General features: G+C 37.1%; 2 protein-coding genes across 2 annotated transcripts; both read left to right on the forward strand.

Moving 5' to 3' along the window:
• Positions 1-4,717: 4,717 nt before the first annotated feature.
• Positions 4,718-5,074, forward strand: LOC134848676 (uncharacterized). Its single transcript, XM_063866193.1, has one exon. It carries the CDS (start codon positions 4,718-4,720, stop codon positions 5,072-5,074), a length of 357 nt encoding a protein of 118 aa, XP_063722263.1.
• A 5,230-nt stretch (positions 5,075-10,304) lies between these two features.
• On the forward strand, positions 10,305-12,397 carry LOC134847976 (UDP-glucuronosyltransferase 2B2-like). Its single transcript, XM_063865290.1, has one exon. It carries the CDS (start codon positions 10,652-10,654, stop codon positions 12,125-12,127), a length of 1,476 nt encoding a protein of 491 aa, XP_063721360.1. The 5' UTR covers positions 10,305-10,651; the 3' UTR covers positions 12,128-12,397.
• Positions 12,398-23,565: the final 11,168 nt, after the last annotated feature.

Raw genomic sequence — 23,565 nt, forward strand, 5'->3', positions numbered from 1 at the left:
AAAAAGTTTTTAAACAGCTTTTTTACAACGGACTAGAAACAATCATCTGTCTAATTTAAATAAAACGATAAACGCACTGTTACAAAGTTCAGAGCCGTATCTCTGTTATCAATAGTTTCTAAAATCCTAGAAATGATTTTTTAGACGACTCTAAGATCTTTGCCCTACTTTATTTCATGCAGCCTAAACTGAATTTAAAAAAAGACGATCAAAGGATATCCAACTAATCATCTTTCTGTAAAAATACACCAGGGCACTAAAAGTCAAAATGATATTGATAAAATCTTTACTAATTACAGTAAGGTTTTTGACAGAGTGGACCGTGGTCGGTTTTTCAAAATTTCTATGAAACTGGCCTCAAAAAGAAGCTGCTGCAAAAAAATTGAAACAAATCTGTCAAATCATGCACAAATTTTGCGCATAATTAGAGTATACTCGTCACCAATTAAAATTAAAAGTTAAGTTTTTGTTAACGACCTTCTAAAAAACTGATAATAATTATTTTTTCTCCTTTTTGCGGATGACGCCAAATTTTTAGGCCTGGATTCAACCTCAAAAATTTTTCAATGAGATTTAGTTGCGTTGTATGACTGGACTGTTAGAAATAGCCTTTCAAAAGTGATAAATGCTACCGACTCTAATATTCAAAAACGAAAAACATCTGCTTTTCGAAAATGAAGTGATTAAAACCAAGGAAACTCAATCTGATTTGAGCCTCATAAAATCCTACTTTTTTAAACGGAATTGGCATTTAAATAAAAATTGCTGCAGAATAATTTTTAGTTTTCACGTGATTGAAAAAGCATATTGAATCCCGGTCAGAAAGAAAAATGGATTTGAATAAACCTATGTGATAATACCAATAATCACCCTGCCCAAGTCCCTGTTATCGATTGAGTAAATAAATTTTCACGGCGCTTGAAAACGTAAGAAGGCGTATAGTTAAAGGGATATTACGCCACATGGATTCGTATTAGGATCGGTTAATCGAAACATCGCTTCTGCCGCTGCCAATGTAAATACAGATTAATAGCCTTATAATGCTGTCAAAAGTTATTTTTCGAAGAAATTCGTCGTTGATATTTCAAACGTTCCATCGTTTTCCAGTTCCTCGCGTAGTTGTATGTTTCAGCTCCAAATGCCAAACATGGAGTTTTTTTTGGAGGACGAATTGTTGTACCAAACATGTCTGCTAGCAATCGTAATCAAAAGTGACTTACGAGAAACAAGCAAACTGGATAAACAAATAGTGTGGTTATTTTGAAGAAAATTGGGAAAATACTGTGAACAAACGAACAATTGCACATGGAGAATAGCTGACGATTGCAAAATGAACGACTGTAGAAGCGAAGTTTTACTATAGAACAAATAAATGACGGGGGAAACCCCTTGTGCTATGTGCACAAACGCCCAACTACCACTACTACACTACTAAAACTACTAGCAAGCGATACATTAGGCCACTAAGCCAATTAAAAACAAGCCGAAATCATTTGAGCAGATAAAAAATTACAAGCAAATAAGAAAATTAAAAAAAGAAATTATACTGAGTCAAGAAAAGTAGAAGTAGTTGCATAGGCGTTAGTATGATTGTCCAATGGTCTTCGCCTTCGTTTTCATCTGGCACGGGTTTGGGATTTTTCAAGTTGTAGCGAGATTTACAGTGCATAGACTTGGCCAGGTATAATTGAATTTTTTGAGCAGTTTTGACTCTAGAATAGCGCCACCAGGGTCAGACTGGTCGAATACAGTGTCAAGCCAGATCGGGGAGCTTCCTCCGGTACACAGATGCCAAAGATATCCAAGGTCAGATTAGCTCCGGATCCGACCGCGAAGTCGCATAAGGCCACAATGAATGCGTCCATGTTCGAAACGATCAATACTTGAAACGTTTTTCACGAAGTTCTCGAAGCCCACTGAAAAAGGGGAAAGATCACGAAGGACGTTACAGAAGCCAAAGTCATACAAAATTGAGTCGGGGGCTGCATCGAAAAATGGGTAATCAAAACCTATCGAAGAAACACGAATGCGGTGCTCTGAGAAGCAACCTAGAGAGTATGGCCTTGAATTGTGTCATGGCGAAGGGGGCGAATAGACTTGATAGTGATGGTCTTTGAAATTTTACGAAACTATTTTGGCTCCAGAGTGCAAGGACAACAGGCGTTGGTGAAGCTAGAGAAAAGGCACCACAGAGATGACGAGCCGAAATCAAGCATGTCACTCACCTCCGCTTACAGCGGATTCTGCACCTACTCCAAATGACTTGAGCATGATATCGAGCGAGTAATTTCTAATCAAACCCAGAGCTCGAACTCGTTACAACAGTTAATTTAATTATAGTTCAATGAAGAACAACACTGGTTTCGGTTGGAATAGACCTCGTAACGACATGGACAAAAGGAGATTGTGTCTCCCTAGACTATCACATGTCAGCAAGCAAAACATGAGAGCCAATGGTTACCTCGTTGACGATGTGGACGCTACAGACGAGGACCACGAAGAGTATGTGAGAAGACTCAATATAAAGTACGACCCGCAATGTTTCTTCTGCAAATTCGCGGGGGATGGGGCCGTTTAAATCAGACTGTATGAGGAACAAAGAAACATTCGCAGAAGTTGCTATTGCATCGAATCTAAATGCAGCCTCTTTTAACACGCTTAAAATGGAACATGGTCAGGCGGCTGGAGCCGCATTGCAAAAACTTGAACAGGAGCTTGCCACCAAAAAAAATGAATAATGGGTAAGATCAGAGCTAAAAAACACAGATTTGCATGAAAAACGATACAGCTTAGAAAAAACTGTGAAAATAGAAGAAATCGAAATACCCAAAAACTGTCGGTGATACAGATTGCGGGTCAACAAAACGTTAAAAAAAATTAGGAAGCCTTCAGCAATCAATTTAGTTCTTTTGAAGATCTATGCCGACTACTTGCGCGAGAAAGATCCAAAGGTAGATTCTAGAGTGGTGAGGGCGTTACTAACAACAAGAGGACCAAGACAGATGAAGGTAGACGCACACTACATGGAACCCTATGGCCCTTACCCAATCATGATGAATATTAATGACATCCATACAAAGGCTCATGTCACAAGCGTGAAGGATCAGTTGGGTCGAATCTACATAGAAAAACAAGATCTAAAGGTTCGGTGCATCGGACATAGCGCCATGCTCGAGCAGATCGCAGTCCGCGTTGATTGTAAAGCCGACCTGGTAGCCCACATGCTGGACCCGCAAGACAAGCAACTCATCGACATCGATTTCAACCGGTCGGAATTGATAGCGACCAACATCTGACAGGCTGCAGCCAACCAAGGGGCTATCTGCGTAGCTGGAAAGACAACAATCATCTCGCCGGTGGAAAGCAACTCTGGATAAGTTTCATAGTCGAAGAGAATCAGGACAAGTCCGACCAGTTCAATTTGACAACAGCGACGGATTAATCTGAATTAGAGACACCGAGAGGAAGTATAAAAAGAAGACCGTTAAAAAGATCAAGATAAATCTAGCCAAGGTCCCAATTTTCATAGACCGAAAAGTCAGATTATAACCAAATCAGGTTGTGATAGCCAAGTTCAGGATGAAAAATTTAAATGATCTTAGTTGAGAGGGGTTGTGTTTCCTACTAGAACAGTATCAGCTCAGCTAATATAGAAAGAAATTTCTCACTCACTCAGAACGGACTGTGTGTGAGTGCGATGTTGAACACACAGGAAACAGCAACAACGATGCAGCGTGCAATGAAGCTTGATTATGCGTTGCCTTTCTACCTTGAATTTTAAAGTCTAAAGAAAAAGAAGGAAAATTTGAACAGACTAAACATCCGTTACAGGCCAGCAAAGAATGTATAGTAAAGGGAAAAAATGAACTAACGTATTTAAATAATTTTTTTTTATTGAAGTCAGAGACAAACGATGAGCTGTCTAGCTGTTCAAAGTTCCCTTAAAAACCATCTGATGCAGAATTAGGAGCAAATAAACTAACTTCACCCAGAATAGACCACATAAAAAAAGAAATATTGGATAAAAATTTGGAATCCTTTAGAAAATGGTAAGACTGAACTGAAATGATTTTTTTCCAAAACACAAGATTGATTAAGATTGTTGCAATTTTTTAGAAGACCAAATAAAACTAGAAAAGGGCTCGATACCTCACAGGGAAGGCGCTAGGTGAATTAGCCCCCGCCCCCTCTACAAGGCAGAAGCAAGTAGGAAAAAAGTCGAAAAATTGATGTAAATTGATATGACTGAGTCATCTAAGTCACCGGGGGCTTGTGGGATGGTCATGGCTAATTAAAAAGGGATCAAGTTAGGTTTTACTTGAATGCTATGACGATAAAAGATGCATGAACGATCTCACGCATCGATAAAACCCTTTCCAAATTGGGAGACGCAAAACGTTCTTCACGGCGTTGGATTTACGTAGGTGCACCTAAGGAAACAGCATTTAGAGAAGCCAAGTTTTGCATGTGAACTGGGATTTTTCCAGTGAAAGAGAATACTTTTCGGATTATGTAATGCGACAGCCAAGTTCCAACTGTTAATGGCTCAGGCACCTACCAACGTCGTGAAGAAATAGGGAACCCTAATAATGTGCTACGCTGACGACATCGCAATTCAAACACCGACACTAGAAGCTTACATAGAAGGCTGGACGAAAATTCCACCGGCACAAAACATGCCGACCTGAAATGTAAACCGTTGAAGTTTGAAATCTTGATGGATCCCATAAAATATCTGGGTCTTCTGGTGAACAAAAACGGAGCCAGAAATCCAGAGGCGGTTGAAGCAGCACTCACGTGGAAAGCACCCAAAACGGACATTCAGCTAATGAATTTTCAAGGCCTTGCCAATAAATATCTGGAGTTATTCACAGAATATGCAGAAAGGATATATCCTATGCCACAACTTATGCAGAAGAAGGAAAAGATGTTCGGCCGAAACGATGAAGAACAAGTTGAATTTAGGAATTTCGAACGGGAGCTTAGAGAGGCTCCGGTGTCTGTTGAAGAAAAGATGTTCGTATTGGACACTGATGCATCAGTTGTAGCAATGTCTGGCATACTCCACCAATAACAAGAACGTAACGGTAAAACTATTGTACAGCCTACAGCTTATGGCAGTAAAAATCTAAGCGACGCCGAATTAAAATACGGTGTGCCAAGGCCAGAAATGCTTGCTGTGATCAGTTTTGTTGGGAAAAATAGAGCCTATTTAAGGAGTGGTCCCTTCAAACTACGCGGGGGATCAAAGCTATATCGGATGTTAGATTTTGCGTCTCAAAGGCTATCACATGATCATAGAGCACCGAACCCCCCGACAATCACCAAAACATCGACAGTCTCAGGAAGAAGACAGAATGTTACGAATGTTCACCATTTTGGATAAAGAGACTTCGAACAACTGTCAATTGCACTAGATGGCTTGTCAAGTCATGGCATCTTATACTGGGACACCCTGGAACTCCAGTTGATAACGCTGCTGAAAAAAAAAGATTATGACTAAAAGCGACTCAATTTTTTTGAACTTCTTAAGACGCTTCAATCTGGTACAACTAAAACTTACCAAATTGGGCATCAATATTATCTCGATGCTGATCAAAACAGTGAAGGTGGAAAAAAAGTCATGCGGTCTGATCGACAGAGAAGTAGAAAGGTAGGACCACAATTGGACTGTAGCAATGTGACTGTCACTGAAAAGGCAGAAGTCCAACCACTGGTAATCCGGAATGATGACGTCGACCGGGATTGCAGATCAACACAACATCAACTAGTGTTTTTATTGCCATTGCCAAAAAATAAGCTGCTGAGATTATCTTACAGCGATCATCAACAACTAACTACTCCACACGAACAAAGGAATCGTGTTAGTGAGAAAACTATTGGAGAAAGGAGTGTTCAATTTGTTGCTAATAAAATGGATTATGAGCCGTGCGCAGAGTATTCATCAGAAAACGAAACCTTGTCCAAGTGTCGATTCTTGAAGAGATTGCGACGCGGAACTGTCCCGGGAGACAGATACCAATAAGCCCTGGCACGATGCATTTTCCGCAAAATCCAAAAAAGCTAGTCCAAAATTTTGTTCGGTGAGTCAATAAACATGAAGAGCAGAATACGGCTACGCTTACTCCAAAACTTCGAGTGATGACTCGAAACCCATAGTCTGGGGGAAACATGTTTGAGGCAACTTCCAATTCAGATAAGTCAGAAACAGCATTTCATTTCTTGTTAATAGAGTGGAAACAACGCGGACTAGATAGGGAAAGGTATCAAGACCCGAATCGAGATAGATATAACTCCGATGAAATTGTTACCATAGTCAATCGAGCTGCTGAAGAATATGCGTTGATAGCAGCAGTCAAACGTTTCTGGAACAAGACGCGACATCTTTGACGAAATTATGTTGTGTTAAACTGATTGATGATACCCATTTTCCAGAAATAGTCAGCTGAAACTGAAAGTAACTAAAACTTACTTGAAAACGAGATACCGACTGTTGGTTCTTCTATGGGCTCAAAGAAATGATCAAATTACAAGCAATTTGATAAGACGGATGGAAAAAGGAGCTTCCGATAATCGTGAATTGGAAGACGATTGTTACAAGATCTTGAAGCAGTTTTCTGCAAAAAAAAAGATCTGTTATAGTTGAATAAAGACGGGATTTTAGCTCGTAAGCGGAAGGAGGAAGACAAAGTCCTTAAAAGTATAACGCGATAGTGTGGCATAACTGTATCGGATTGAGTTGCTGTTCCACTCACATGACTAGATGGTTCATCAGGTCGTGGACAAAGCTTACATCAAGACACAGAAGCAATTCGAATTGCCCGGCCTAAAGAAAGCTTGGGAAAAATGAATTTCTGCGTGTCTTTCAAGCCAACAGGCGAAGGACCCAAGAACGTTACGATTTCCTTTACAGTCCATAGAGTCATCTAGATTCAACAAGGTAGTGCATATTTATCATCAGAAACTATGCATGACGACTTCAGGTTATTATCAAGTACTAGTAATGATTGATCGTTTCATTAAGTACGCAGAAGCATTCCCCTGCGTGACGGCATCAGCGGAGGAAAGTGTGATCATCTGATTAATGTCTGGATTGCCAAGCATGGTAGCCTGATCACGTTGAGTCAGACAAGGGCAAAGCAAATGTTTGTAACCTAACAAAAAAATTGACGAAAAGGTCGCAAGTGACAGAGGTTCACTCGACCACGATTACGACGAATAAACTGGTTATTAGGCAAAATCTCATATTAGTCTCCATGCCGAGAGTTTTCTGCTCTTGATACATGTACGGCTGGGACAAGCTCTTAAGCTCTTATCTGATGTGATGGGAGCGTACAAGTGCGCAAAGCATTCCGTCACTGGGATAAGCCCACACCTGATGTTAAACGGGCATTAGAAAAAGCTCTGCCGTTAATGCTCTTCTGTCCCAAAAATGAGCGAAAAAGGAAGGCGCCGCAAACATACGAACGTTATGTATTGAAAAGGCATAAACTGAGCGAAAAGGATTTGATGAAAGAACCGCTCACGCTAAAACATACTCAAGAATTAATTCCCCGAAGTGAACCAAAAAAATTGCCGAAGTAAAGTGCACTAAGGTAGCCGCTTCATTCGATTGAGTTCGGACGCGCTGCTCATCAAGAAAAAATCAAGCCACACACCGCTTCGTTGGAAGGTTGGTTCATCCCCGCAGATATGTAGGATGATGATTACTTGATGGTGGACACGGTTTGTGAAATGAATGTATGTGGTACGCGCGACAAGAAGGACGGAAAGGAGATCATAAATGATAGCGACCTGCCATTGGATCTAGAATTGAATGAGCGGATAGAGATTGATGATTAAACAATCCTCTTTGCTGAGGAGGGCTTAATTGAGCCGGAGCAAACTGAAGTCGTCAAATGAATAGAACTTTATTTCCCTTGGCTACGGAAGCCCGGCAAGAGGTAGAAGAGACACAAAAAGCACGACTGACACAGTGACGATGTTGTTCTGGACAAAATCGTTTTGAATGATGTGATGGAATCGGTAGCTGGGCTGAATGAGATAGGAGTCCTGCTCGATGACAAGGAAACACACTGGACCATTATCAATCGGAATCAGTGGCCTGGTTTGGAAGGGTTGATATCGCTGCGCCCTGCTGCATCACAGATCTTGGAAAAATACTATTTTTTTTAAATTAAGGCCACAGAAAGTGAGCCCCAGGACCTTAGTCCCGGCACTCTACTCAGGGAGTTTTTGGTTGAAAGAGGAGTGACCTCACTCTTCCTACCAATATATGACGCAAACAGAAGGATCCACTGTTGTTGGCAATGTTCGTAGTTGCACTACTGAGTGCTATTGCAAGAAAGGGTCATGGGAGCTGTCCGACGGAGGTAGAGCTACTGTTGGCCTTTTGCGTGTCCGGTAACGCCGAGACGGGCAGCAGTAGACTCGTGCGATGACGACGTGAAGAGATGTTTGGTCACGACCTGGCTAGGTTAGATTTCAGGTTAGGGGAAGTGTATCTGCAGTTCGCCACAGTTCCTCTACACAATCTCGCTTCGGGTCAGAAAGTTCAAGTGATGGGCCAGGCTCTTCAGACTCAACAGTTTTCCCCACTGTCGCTCAAATCTCGAAGAAAATGAAGATGATTGAAATCAAGATTCAAACGGCAGAAGTGAGTGACGTGCTTCACAAGAAAGATCGTGGCTGGCAGGAGTTTTGTACAAGGCTGAACTAAAAAGAAAGAGAAGGCCAAAGAACGAGAAGAGGAAGAAGATTACTTGATAACCCCCTGAAGGAAGGGAACATAAAGCACTTGAGGGAGCTTTACAATGCACATGAAGGTGCACAAGCTGTTAAATAAAGTTTCGACTATAACGAAGTGAACACGTCGTCCAGGACAAAGGCTCAAGAACTCTGCAGTTCAATTGAGCCCGCGGATAAACACAGAGATAAACCCACCTGCACCTAGTTCCAGAACTAACATAGCGGATCTTTCGGACACATATCTTGCCCGTCAATTGGACCAATCACCTGCCAGAAGAAGGCGAACCATGGATTCCGCCGTACCAGCCGGGTTGGTACCGAATTAAGCCAACGTGTGGTTGATATCAGGAAAGATCACGGTACTCGGAGATTCTACGTTCAAGTGACCGCAAAACTACCTAAGAGCCTGTCTGAATGGCATGAACTGAAATTCCGCAGCAATTCATCAACCAACTCTACTGGAAATCGTCATCTGATCATACGAGACGGTTTGATAGGAGATTTAGTGAAAAACTCCTTTGCTGAAGCCTCTTTAACACAAGTGATCAAACTGACGGACATTATCTGTGATGATAGGAACGAATGAAAATTCCAGTAACCCAATTAAAACAGAAATACGACGGGAGCCTCCTGAACGAGCCAAAATAAGAAAGACGAACCAAAACTCGTAGTCTTGTTCACCATTCTTCCCAATCGAGACACCGATTCGCCAATAGCCAATTTCAAGAACAGAAACTTGACCCAATGGAATGAAATGATGAGGATTCTAGTCAGGGTAAACCCAAGTGAACTGAGACTGATTTAAATTGAAAACGCGTCCAGCGGATGATTGATTACATCGACTAAGGAGAGATGGAATTCACTTCAAGAAAGACAGTGGATTAATGGTTGTTTTCAGACAAATAGAGAAGAAATGGAGAGGGAGCTGAGAACCACGGTACCCTGACGTGCGATGGCCCTACGAACAAAATGAGGCGCACATGCTTGAACAACTGACGGTCGACTTAGTTCGTCCCCGCCTCTCGAGGTTGATGTTTAGAGAGCAGACTAATTTTTTGACCGCCGCGACTAATTTTTTGACCGCCGCGACTACTTTTTCGACCACCGCGACTAAAATTTCGACCACCGCGACTGATTTTTTGACCGCCGCGACCAATTTTTTGACCCCCGCGACTAATTTTTTGACCATCGCGACCGAGATACGGTAATTCCAGAGTTTGTCAGCGACTTAAAACCCTGTCCAGACTATAGTTTTTCGGTCGCGGAATTAACATTTTCGCGACTGACAAAGTCGAAAAATTAGTCGCGGAGCTCAAATAAGGGAGATAGAAAGTCAGAGACAATTTTCATGTATAAACATTGAGTTTTTGAAGCACTTTCTCAAGTAGAAGCAAAAAAAGAAGATTTTTAGCCCGCGAGTTTCTGCAAAAAGAACATTTAACTTAAAAGCGCTATCGAAATTTAGACATCTATACCATTCTTTATTCACATTTTTTTGGTGTTGTGCTAAAGACACTGCTTAAATGCCTTGCTAGCTGTGTTTCTGTACTATGAATTCAGTTTGTCTATCTATTTTGTAAATATACAAGCTGAATTCTCAATTCAACCACCGTACAGCAAATTATGCAACAACACTTTTATTATAAAATACAATTCTGCTTGATAGCTTGCATTTTTACCACCACATATAGTTTTATTTTGAACACTTTCTGAAAAACATCTATGAAAAATAATTCATTTATGACTAACGGAATGTTAAATTTACTTGAAATTAAGTCCAATTTTACGACTTCTAATTGTTTTTTTCTACAAGAAACGAACGAACCAAAAGTGAAACGAAGTTTCGTGAAATTTTTACCATAAAATAATAATATCGCCAGTTTCGAAAATTCCATGATCAGTCATGAAGAATTGTGTAATTTTGATGACAGTTTTCTGCCTTCTCATTTCACCGTGCAATTTTCTGCAGGTTTTGTTCTTCATGAGTTGTTACGGAGGACATTTTGGAACTATGTCATCATTGCTGTTTCCGATTTGCACGCAAAATAACTGCACCGTAATCGAATCTGCTCAACTTTGCGAGAAAAAGTTAGAAGTTTTCCACAACTTCTTGAAATTTGACGTCATTAAACGACACGGATTACCCAACGACTATCCTTTCTCGGGAAATTACGACCTTCTTTTCAGCTTTTGTCCCCGACTTCTTGAAGGATACGAATTTTCTTACAACGTTTTGAAAGAAATTTTAGAGAAAGATCGCGAAAAATTTGATATTTTGGTGGTCGATCAAGTTATATTCCCCTCGACCCTAGTGGCCGCGGAGCTATTTGACGTCCCGGTTGTCGTGGAGAGCGTCGCCGTTCCGGGCGCAGTTGAATGTATTCAAGACAAAATCGAGATGTCTATCTACGAAATTGTGGCATTGAAACCTTTTTTCACCAAATGTTGGAATTGGATAGACCAGAAAAGGTCAGAAAACGATCTTCCGAAGCTTGATTTTCAAGGTAATTTTGTAATTAATGAGTACGCTAGTCGTTTTCCGATGTTAGTTCCGACGTCGCCTTTGGTCTACCCGAAACCTCATCCGAGTGCTGAGTACATTTATTTTGGCGGACTAAGGGACAAAAACTTCAGTAACGTTCCCCTCGAGTCCGACCTTGAAAACTGGATTCGACAAAGCGCTGGAGACATTGTATACGTTTCCTTGGGAACTCACGCGGTTTTGAACGAGCAATCAGTCAAAAGTTTCCTGCAAAAAATAGAAAATCAAAACAGTTTCCGAGTTATTTGGGCTATGAGTCAAACTTTGAAATTAGTCGCTGAAAATGCGAGTAAAAAGATGTCTGATAAAGTTTTCATTAGTGGTTATTTGCCTCAATATTCGCTTCTTGCCGAAGAAAAAGTGAAGGTTTTCGTTTCTCATTGCGGTCTTGGCTCTTTGGTCGACTTTATCAAACGAAGAAAACCTGCGGTTTGCGTCCCGCAGTTTGGCGACCAATTTCCGAACGCGGTTATTGTAGAAAACCTAAAAATTGGCCTCGATATTAGAAACTTCAATTTCGACCAAATTGAGAACGCAATTCAAAAAATCCAAAAAAATTATCAAAATTTTGTCACAAACTTGACGGAAATTGAAAAAGAGTTTGCTCAATTTGAAGATTACAACGCAATTAATGAATTTGTGCATAAAATCGCAAGTAGAGGAAAAACTACAGTTCAGTATAAACTGAAATACCAAATCAACGCCAAAAGAGTTCACGTGACATGGAAAGTTATCACGATTCTTTCCTGTTCTTCTCTCTTATGTTTTATGCTGTTCGTAGTCAATTTCATTTCTAGACTTATGGCTCCCAATGATGAGAAAAAGAAGAAACATTGAATTGCCAGATTTTGAAAAAAAACGAACTAACTTGTTCCAAATAGGAGAAAATTCATTCAAACACAGAAAAATAAAAAGGAAAATTTACATGTTTTCAGTTGTCCTGTTCTGACATAATTTCAAGTTCTGTATACTTATTTTTTAGCAAAATATTTCAGTTTTTCAAATAATTTCAAACTGATGTTATGTAATTTGGGCCAAAAACGGTCGAATAGTCAAAATTGCTCAAACTTGGTCCCAATAATCACCGTACAATTTATTATTTCCTAGTTTGCTTGTACTTAAGTGATTGAAACCGATGAAATGTTTCAATGTTTCAAAAAAAAACGATGATATTTCAATGATGTACAAGCATCATTTTCAAGAACCCTCCTGTTTTTTGTTAGCTGAAAGCTGTTCTTTTTGTTATTTTTTGATTCATTACAAACAAGCCAATTCTTAAAACTTGTAGTTGTGACAGGGGCGGATCTAGGATTTTCTCGAGGGGGGGGGGGGGGGGGGGGGGTGGCGGATTTTCAAAAAAATTCGAAAATTTTGACGACCTTTTTTTTTGGTCGACCCAATTGATTTTTCGAGCTCTCCCAAAGCACTGTTTTGCCCCTATTTTGGCTCACTTTATTTTTCTGCGCCGCAGGCAAATTTTTGAAAAAACAGTCAAAAAAGCCGTTTTTGGGCACTTTTTGAAAAATGTTGACAAAAAAATCGCGTTTTTTTTTGGCGCGCGCTCCCCTCAAAGTTAGTATATATTGGCGCCGAAGGCGCTCTTAGAAAAATTTTAGAGTCGGTCGGCCAAAAATGGATTTCTGAAAAAGTATCAAAGGGGGGGCCCTTTGGATCGGCAGGGGGTCGAATCCCTGAGGGGGAAGGGGCGTCCGCCCCCCCCCCCCCCTAAATCCGCCCCTGAGTTTTGATCTGAAAAAAATTGGCCAAAAGACTCAACAGTGAATCCAATATTACATAACACCTTGAAGATAGCTCCACGATTTTTGGGAGTCCTGATTTTTAGTTGGGAATGTCAGCAAGAATCTCAGCGGGATTTTCTCAGAAGAATCTCTCTCAGAAGAACCTCAGCGGAATTTTGCAAACCTATTTCCAAAAACTTCAATAATTTCTGATTTAACTCGGATTAATTTAAAAAGGACCTATTCAAAACCTAAAACTATTCAATTTTATAAATTAAACTTTATTAAAAATACAGTTTTCTACGTGTGCTAAGAAAAAAGCAACTGACATGTTTTGATTATATTGAACTTTAAATGAAACTTTGAGACATTTTGAAAATGCATTATTGAAACTTAAGCCCTCATTTTTCAGTTTTATACAGACCGACAAAAAATTCAAACTGACTGATTTTAAGCCCTGAAAACGTGAAGGAGAACATATCACGCAAACAATCATTAAATAACTTTTTCTATGGCATTTTGTTCCGATGTTTGAAGAAAAAGGAAAATTTATTGTGCTCGTCTTGCTTTTTTTCTCCATATAAATTTCGACTTTGTAACATGCAACTTTGACGGAAAATTTTAAAGATCATTCGAAAAGTATTATTGCCATGAGATTTTTGTATGATTTTTTTATGAAGTCATGGAGATTTAAAACGTACTAGAAAGAAATGGTTCCGACATACTTGAGGCAGGCTCTTTGGCCTATTTAATACTTTGTTATACGCAAAAAATATCACTGTGTACTTTTTATTTAGCTTGTGGGAATGATTTTTAAAAAAAAAACATTAAAAAAATGTTTTGAAATTTTTTCAGCTTTTTTTTGGAAAATTTCATCAATTAATTTATTTTAAATTACTCCATAGAACTTGAAATATATTTTTTTGTTTTCTACGCTCTGCGCAAAATCAGGTAACACAACAATCATCGGAATGAGTCGAGTGATATGTCATAATTTTTTTTTTCATTCTTGACTCGTTTGACAATTAAACAGTTTGAACGATTTGGTTCTACTTTTGAGCGAATAACGCGAGCAAGCAGGTTGACCTATACTTAAGCCAGGCAGTTTTGTGCGCAATTGTACTGAAATTTAGTCTATTTGAAATCAATTAGTTTTGGGAATTATTTAGTGCCTTTTTGGGAATCAAAACTTTCAAAAAAAAATTTCAGCAAAAAAAGATTTTAAAACACTGACTTCCAACTGGGCTGTTTTGTATTGTCGAATGTACCTAGGTTTCAAATTTTTGTTTAGACCTTTTTATCACACCACACAGAAAAAAAAACGTATCAAAAACTATTATAAAAAAGAATTCACGCAAAACGATGAAGTTAATTTTACTACACTAACATGAAATTTGCAGGTCTAGAAAAACTACCTTTTCATAAAATGAAACAGAACCTAAACGGTTGACTTTCAAAGAAAATTTGGATTATTTTACATCGACCAAATTGGTATTCAGCTTGGTTAGAAGTTAATTGAATTTTATAAAAAGTAGTTACGCCAAATTTTTACGTTCGTACAAGGTTGCTGGATTTGCTGTTGTGAAATATACAGAAAACAACTTCACATATATTGCTTGACTTTAGCACTCCAACAAATGCAAGTTGACTGCAATCGACCAGGTAAGAAATTTAGTACCGACAAGAAATGACCTAGTTGTTCAGACTCCAGAACGCTGGTGCAACAAATGAAGCAATTGTTCAAAACTCAGCAGGCACCCGTAATGAGCAGCTTTCTCGCAACGTGCCTTCGAACAGCGGCCGATGAGCAAGCCGCCCCCTGGCTTTACCTTTGCGCTGTGCTGTTAACAGTCATTTAGAACTGCTTAAATCATACGAATATTTTTCCCTGTTCAATAGCGGCCTTGAAGATACTGAGCTTGTCCTTCATTTTGGTGATCGCCACTATGCCAAACCTGTTATCTATTTACTTGAAAAACGTTTTTGTCACAGAAAAAAAAACTAGGCAATTAAATTCATTCCAGGTAATTTATACGAGTAGATTTGCCCCATAGCAAAACAAAAATTAAGGTAATTAAATAAGTTAACAGTTTTAACAATGTTCTTTAAATTATGTTAACTACTAAATGTGCTACTCCGGTTGGAGTTTTTCTCTGCTATTATACATTTTCTTGTACTGCGGTTAGTAACTTCTTTTCAGGGATAATTTTTCTGACATATAATCGAGTCGACAAATTGATAACAAGGTTTGAATGTGTTAAGCTGCTTTTAAAAAAAATATGTCAATAACTACCTTCTGAAATTGAGCTATTTGAGCGTTAGTCAAATAAGCTTTTATCTGTTTTTTGAATGACCTATTAGGAAAAATACTCACTAGTCACAAAAGTTGTTTCATGAAATGCAGAAAATTTTGAGATTATTTTCATGCCAGTACTATTAATGATCTGTGGTAGGAGTATCATGATTATTGTCTTACAAGTTTTATATAATTGTTGGACTGGTTGAACACTTGAAAAATATACAACTCTTCGGAAAACTTGGGAATCAATACAATTCTTCGGAAAAAATGTTATGGAAAAGTTGTTCCAAAACTTGGGAGTTTTATGCAATTCTGGGTAAAACTGGTGTAGTTTTTAGAAGTTCAGAACGGTTACGATGATTTTTGAGCGTCTGAATGGTTTTGGAGCATTTTGAGCGCAAGCAGTTGAAAACATTTGCTGTCAAAAAAATGTTTTTTACAAGAGCAACAGCAACAGTTCAATTGATTTGGCCGAAGAAAAAAAATGATAAAGAGAGTATTCCTTCGAAAACATTTAAGAATTATGTTAAAAGTCAACAAAAAAGAACTGGTGTAGATTACTCGAAAGAGACGTAACACTACAGACTTAGTGATTTTTGATGTCCTTTGACGTTATTGACGTCTCACACTGGTGCAAAAGAAGAATTTGCATTCAATCATTGTTGATATGTTTGTACAATTAGCCTGAAAATTAATTTACTGTTCCATTGAAAGTATGGAAGACCATTGCATTTGAGAGTATTTTAGTTATTTTTTCCTGTTTTCAACGCTCTGCCTAAAATTAGGCAACAGTAACACAGCAATCATCGGAATGAGTCCAGTAATATTTCATTTGAAACTTTTTTTTCAGTCGTGAATCGAACGACATTGTAACAGTTTGAACATTTTTTTTCCTTGTGAGCGGTTAATGCGAGCAAGCAGGCTGACTTATGCTTAACTCAGGCCATTTCAAATAAACTTATTTTGTGCGTATTTGTAGTAGATTTTAGTCTTTTGAATTTATTTAGTTTTGGGAGGTTTTTAGTGCCTTTTTGGGAATCAGTCATTTCAAAAAAGTTATAACTTTCAGCAAAAAAAAATCAAAATGATTTGCAATTACGAGTAGATATGCCCCATAGCAAACCAAAAAAAATCAAGCTACTTAAATTAGTTGTCATATTTAACAATATCCAATAAAATATGTTCACTACTAAATGCACCACTCCGGTTAGAGTTTTCTTCGCAGAATTATATATTTTCTTGTACTGGTTAGTAACTTCTTTTCAAGGAACATTTTTCTGACACGTAATCGAGTCAACAAAATTGAAATAAGATTTGAACGTGTAAAGCTGCTTTTTTTCAAAAATAAATTGTACTAAAAACTACATGCTTAAAATGGGCTGTTTGAGCGTTAGTCAAATGAGCTTTTATCTGTTTTCTAAATGGCCTATTAGGAAATACAATCACTAGTGACACTAGCTATGTCATGAACTGTAGAAAATCTTTGAGACGATTCTCACGTTAGTTCTATTATCGACATGTGATACCAGTTTCATTAGCAATATGAATATGGTACAAATTTTTTATAACTTTTGAAATGGTTGTAGACTTGGGAACAAACACAACTCTTTGGAAAAACTGTAATGGAAAAATTTTCTCGAAATTTGGGAAGTTTAAGCACGGAAATTCAGAACAATTTTAGCTGTTTTAGTGCGTCCGAATGGTTTTTGAGCATTTTGAGCGCAGGCCGTTATAATCACTGGCTCTTGATTAAGCAAGTTTTTACAAGAGCAACAATTCAATTGGTTTAGTCGAATAGAAAAAAAAATAAAAAGAGTATTCCTTTGCTCCAAAAAATCCAATTTTACTGCAATAAACTGCACTTTTAATGTAATAAAAAGAGAGCCGAAAACCTATTTGGATAAAACTGTTGTACTGCAGACAGGTCAGACCAGTTCTTAATGAAAATTTTATAGCTTATTGTTTCACAAAATTGGGCTCAAGATATTCTGTTTTGATATTATACTTAAAAAAAGCTTCAAAAGGTTAGTTTTCTACAAAACTCAGCACAAAGAGTCATTTTGGATGAGACAATACTGACAAGCTTGTTTCCATTAGTCAATTGGCTTGCAAAATTACTTGTTTTGATCACGTTCTCCAAGCTGAGACCCCTTGAATACTTTCAGCTTTGTGTTTTTTTCCATAGCATGATTTTTTCTGCAATCTTTCAAGTGTTTAGTGGTGAGCTATTCATTCGAGCAATGAATCTTTGAAATGTTTCAAACTTATTTTAGTTGAAACAGGTTCACAGAAATTTTGTAGACAAGCCATTCAAAGGATAAAACTTTGAAACTGTTAAGGCTGTTTCATACTGTGAATTGGAGAAAAAAAGTTTAACCTTTTTCTAAGCAAGACATTCTAATAAAGAAGAGTTTAAAATATTTGTGGTTTGCATACCTTAAGCCGGTCTTACTTTTGCTTAATTTTAATCATTTTCAATAGCTTAATTGTGCCCAATTTTAATTTTCCTTGAGTTTTACAACATCTTTTTCAGAAACTTCAAAAATTCTATAATTTTCAAAAAAAAAGTAAAAAAATTTTTGAAACTGTTTGATTTTTTCAAGTTTTTTTAGCATGTCAGTTTTCTTCAAAAGCAGTTTTTCAATTAAGCTGTTTTTCAATGACTCTCGAGTTGCCAAAAATTTTGTTTTTTGCTACAATTTTTTTATAACACCACCCAGAAAAACCAGACTAATTTGAAAAAAAAACTTTTTCGTATTTTCTAAGACTATTGTCGGATCATTCTGTGCAATTGCGAAAATTTAAGGTTATTTCAAATCCTACAAACGATTTTTTTCAAGAGCCTTTCTCGGCCATATCTGTTATCTAGTTACTTAGAAAAACTCTTTGTTGCAGAAAAAAACTAGTCAATTAAAATCATTCAAAATGATTTATACGATTAGATTTGCCCATTTAAAAACTAAAATTCAAGCATATTTATGTTCAAATTTTGTTGTAAAACGAACAATTGCGAAATGTGCTACACAATATTGATTTTTTCTATGCTACTTCATCCTTTTGTCAATATTATTTTCCAGATGCTAGAAAGTGTCTGAACATTTCGTAATATTATGGTAGATTTTTTGCACTGAGGCTAGTATTTTTCAAATTTTTCTAACGTCGAAACAATGTTTTTTTTTAATGCTGATTGATCAAATATCTGAACAATATATCGATGAACTTTTTCCCTTGCACGAGTCAAAAGCTAACTAGTTCTGTTGTGTAACGTCTCTTTTGAATAATCTACAGAGTTCTTTTTTTTGGCATTTATTATGACAATTTTGAAACTTTTCATCGAAATAACCTCTGTTACTCATTGATTGGAAAAAATGAATTTCGACCTAGAATTAAAAGGATTTGTGCTATCGTTCCTTTCCTCTACTTGCAAGTTTTACAAGTAAATTTAATGTTCACATTGTCCGATTGTTATAAAAGTTGACATGCAGACTATTTAACCCATGACAAACATAGTTGTTACTCCTAACCGACCTTGTAAAACTGCTGGTTAAACCAAAAAGACGAGGATCGTGTGAGCTGGGGGGATGGGGAGGAAAAAGAGCCAGGGTTTTGAAAAAGAATAGATCTAATTAGTTTGGCTTAGCTTTTTAAATTTGTTTTTATAATGAGTCACAGAAATAATCTTGTGTTGTCTGTAAAAAGCACGTTTTTTGTATGTCTTATGTTCAAAACGAGATCATAATGGTGAGTAGTTTTTTCTTATAAACTTCTACTTGATTATCTTTCTCGGGGTTCCCTGTATTTTCCTGTTTTTTTTTTCCTCGCTTAGTGATTCAAAACAAAAAATGGGTTTTCCCGACCCCTTAACTCAATTTTTTTCAGGAATTGGCTCACTTATATAATCTTTTAGATATGAAAATGACCATACTTTTCCGACTTAGCACTGGAGTGAACTATAAAGGTTGGTCACAATTTGTGGACCTCGATCCAATAAAGTTTCAAAATTTTGCTTTAGCGCTAGCTCATCGGTCCCAAAAATGGACATGATCGATTGTTTTTTTCTCAAAAATTGAGATTGTGTTAAATTTCCTGAAATGTCAACATCTAAATAAAAAAAGGACTCTATCGTCGCAAACCAAATTTCTCTCCATCTTCGACCAAAACAAAACTTAGGCTCAGACAATTGCATTTACCTGGCTAAGTATGGACGTTAAATGTGTTTTGAATTTGTTTTGAAGTTGTTTCAATGCATGCGCCATCATTTCAAAATAAAATTGAGCAAAATGAACACAAATGAGCAAAATTTAGCCGAAAAAAAAAAGCTGAGCTCGTTTTCTTCCCCCCTCCCACATCACATAAGCATCAAGTTTATGATGTAATGGGCTTTACAAGGTTATGCATGAAGACCTAATATGTTTGTCATACGCCTTTTTCCAGTCCCCCCCCCCTTTATTTTATTCTGAAAATCGGAAGCTTATCTGAGTTACGGAAGCTTATTTGAAACTACTTTCGATAAAAATTACTTTCTAATTTGCCAAAAAAGACGTGGCCGCGTGAATGAGTGAACAAAGTTTTACAGTGTTTCTGACATATAAATTGCCTTATGAAAAATTTTTGATCAAATTTATATTGTATTTTATGAGGAAGTTGGAAACGAGCCTTGTCATGGTCTAATGATTTTTGGCCTCGCCGATTTTTGTAACATTCCGACAATGTTAACAGAAAAATTATTTATAAACATTTGCCTGGTGGGGGGAACAAAAGTAAGAAGACGTCAAAAAGAGCTGCTCTGGTGATAGATGATTTTTTTTCAGAGAGCGATCCTTATTTTCCTATTCATCCTTTTGATTGTGTCTCCTTTGTCTCTGGCAAAAGTAAACCAAGCTAAACTGAGAAGCTACAGACGAAGAGTGTTCTACGATGCCTACAGGAAACATCTACAGGAGAAGTACGGAATTGTGATCACCAAGGCAAGCTCCCCTCCGCTCTCCCTTGGCTCTTTTACACGTTACCCCCATCTTTCTGTTGCTATTTTGAAAAACGACTTTAACGTATCTTTCATGCAAATTTCCGGATTTTTTCTACTCCCCCTCCACATTTTTAAATGTCAATGAACGTAGTTCAGACTCTTATACAGGTCGCGATGATTTTTTTGTTTTTTTTTCAGGAAAAGTTTTGTTCAGGCTGAAGTATATTTTTTTGCGGTTTGGCTTTCATTTTTGTTTTCATTTGCGTTTTTTCACTCAAAACTTGCTTAAGCGAGAGGTTATATGATCGTGATTTCAGTTTCTTAGGCGGACGCAAAAACAAAACGTCTGCAGTTAAAACTCAAAGCCAGTGATGAATGTATAATTTTATTCTAAGGATAAAGGTTCTTAAGAAAAAGGCATCTTTTTTCATCTTTGTAATCAAATAGCACTTGAAATTGGAAAGTTTCAAAGTGCATTTGGAATATTCACGGCCTCCCTGTATTCGAATAGTCTGGATTAAGTGTTAATGAATAAAATGAGATTTCAATTTTTCAGGTAGTGTACGTTATTTTTTAGAGTTTTTGTTAGTTCGCGTTTTTCTATGAATCGATGAACGTAGTTCAGACTATTATTTGATCTTGATAACTTGATTTGCTTTTTTTCAGAAAAATCTTAAAATTTGTTCAGGCACAAATTTTTTTTTTGCGGTTTGACTTTTAATTTTTTTAAGTTCAGTTTAGTTTTTTTTAAAAAGAAGGCACTCCACTATCGAACAGTTAAAGAATAAAATTCACTAAAAACGTGATCGACTTTTAGTTAACAGATTTCCCCGAGGAATAAAAAAATATCTATTGATCAAGTTTTCTAAAAGTGGGTTAATTTTATCTAGAATTTTGCTGAGTTTCGCTGAAAAATTGTTCTAGAAATTAGGATATTTTTTTCAAAACTTGAACGTTGAAATTTTCCTTAAAACAAGGTAGTTTTTTCCTGTTTAGTTACATTCATTGACTCTTTTCCAACTGTGTGTTGCCTATATTTAACTTTTTTTCTGCTACGTCAAATTTTTTTTATTTTCTTCAGTTGCCTTACGTGTTATTAAGGCTGAATGCGTGATGTTACGATACAATGCATGACAAAAAGTTGTGCTCACGATAATTAGGTTGTTCACCAAGCAACATTTTATAATATTATGACTACAATAAAATAGTTTTTCAAAACCGAAGTTCAAATGAGAGGGAAGACAATTAGAGCTAATTTGCCCCTATGAACAATCATGGAATCTTGAGTTGAAGCTATACTAGGTGGGTGTTTAACCGGGAAACATTTTTCTAGCACACTCCTCATGCCTCCCTAACCTTCCTTTACCATTTTTTTTCTGAAGATAATCTATTTCTTTTGAGAATAGACTGTAGAAAACCATTTTAGGCTCATAGTTTTGACAAAATTTTTACCGATATTTGTATAATCTTCTTTTGTGATTTGAAAAAAACTTGTTATTTTCAAAAGAATGACTGTTTTTGGGCTCTTTTCCAGTTTTCTACCCCCTTTGGTAAATCAATTTCTACCCCCTTTGGAATTGTTTCACAAACCGCTCATGCGGCAATTTACAAGTAGGAACCTTGATGGCGGGTTACTGTGCTATTAGCACAGAATGTTCCTACTATAGTCTCAAAAAATACAAAAAAGTTGATCCAGCCAAGCGTCTTTTTTTGCGTGGTGTGATAGAAAAACCGGAAGAAAAAAATGAAAACTCAGCAAACTTGATAGTCGTAGTCAGGGGCGGATTTAAAATTTCCTCGAGGGGTGTGGATTTTCAAAATTTTCACATTTTTTTTAAATCGACCAATTTGATTTTTTTTTGAGAAAATTTTGAAAAAAAAATCAGGCCAAAAAAAAGCATTTTCAGGCAATTTTTGGAAAATTTTCACCAAAAAACTTAATTTTTTCCGGGCGTGCTCACCCCTCAAAATTAATATAGATGGGTACCAAATGCGCCTTGAAAAAATTTTAGGGTCCGTCATGAAAATGGACATCTCAAAATAGTACAAAGGGGGGCCCTTTGGGTCGGCAGGGGTCGAGTCCCTGAAGGGGGCGTCCACCCCTGTCTGAAACCATGATCACTTCCATAGTTCGCCGAAAGCAAGTCTTCCGTTTTTATAATCGGAAGACATTTTTCATGCACTTCTTTCCGGAATCATAAGTATTCTTGTTTTTGATTGGATCATATTTCAACAATAAATTCAATTACAATGTTGATTGTAAGTATCCGGACAAAATGAACAACTTGAATTTTCAAATGCGTTTTTCTCAATTTAGGTTAATATTGGACAAAACTTGAGAACAAACCATGCTTAGAATTTCACCACAATTTTTATTGTGCAATTTTTTCTCCTAAATTCTCAACCAAAATTTTACCCCAAAAATGGGTCATATTGGTTTTTTCAATTAAACAAGAATTACGCTGAAACAACTGTGTTAATCGATGGGGAATATATATCACAAGAAACATCTTATACGGTCCAACAAAGTTCTAGAATCGTTAAATCTCCAAAAAATTGAGTAAATTATTTAAAATTTGTTTTTAAGCAAAGATTTTGGGTTTTACATAGTAAAAAATTAGGTTTCTTGACAATCAAGCAAAAATATTTTCTCTTATACAGTTTTTTGGGGATTAAACATTTCTACAACTTTGTTGGACTGTGTAAGCGGTTTCTTGTGATATATATTCCTCATCAATTAACAAAGTAGTTTCAACGTAACTCTTGTTCAATTGATCAAAAGCCAATATGCACCATAATAATTGTGATGAAATTCTAAGCACTTTTTGTTCTCTTCACTTTTTGTCTAATCTTGAGCCAAATAGAGAAAAACGCGTTTGAAAATTTAAGTTATGTTCGTTTTGTCCGGATAATTTAAATCAGCACTGCATAGAGAGCAAATCATTTTGAACATAAGTGTCTTTGCTTCGAAAGATTCGACCCAAAAGGGTTGTCCGAAAGAAAAACATATTCGACTGCTAGAGCCAAGTGTGCTATCATTCAACCAAAACTACAACGCTTCAAACAAATTGACTAAATCAAAATGAAACGAGATGTCGACAAGATTTCGAGATGGTGATTGGTTGGCTGAGTTTAAGATTTCTTCTCGATGTAGGTGTCTGTCCTGGAGTGATTTTTGAACATGATGTTTCTGATAGTGTTTCGGCTCGATTCAATTGTCGATCATGGTTCGACCACGTTTTCACCGATGTGTTTGAATAGATTGCATAAT

This window comes from Symsagittifera roscoffensis, chromosome 6, assembly GCF_963678635.1.
Source record: "Symsagittifera roscoffensis chromosome 6, txSymRosc1.1, whole genome shotgun sequence".
NCBI lineage: Eukaryota > Metazoa > Xenacoelomorpha > Acoela > Convolutidae > Symsagittifera > Symsagittifera roscoffensis.

Coding starts and splice junctions, on each gene's coding strand:
- LOC134848676 (XM_063866193.1), top strand. CDS start 4,718: ATGGATCCCATAAAATATCTGGGTCTTCTGGTGAACAAAAACGGAGCC.
- LOC134847976 (XM_063865290.1), top strand. CDS start 10,652: ATGAAGAATTGTGTAATTTTGATGACAGTTTTCTGCCTTCTCATTTCA.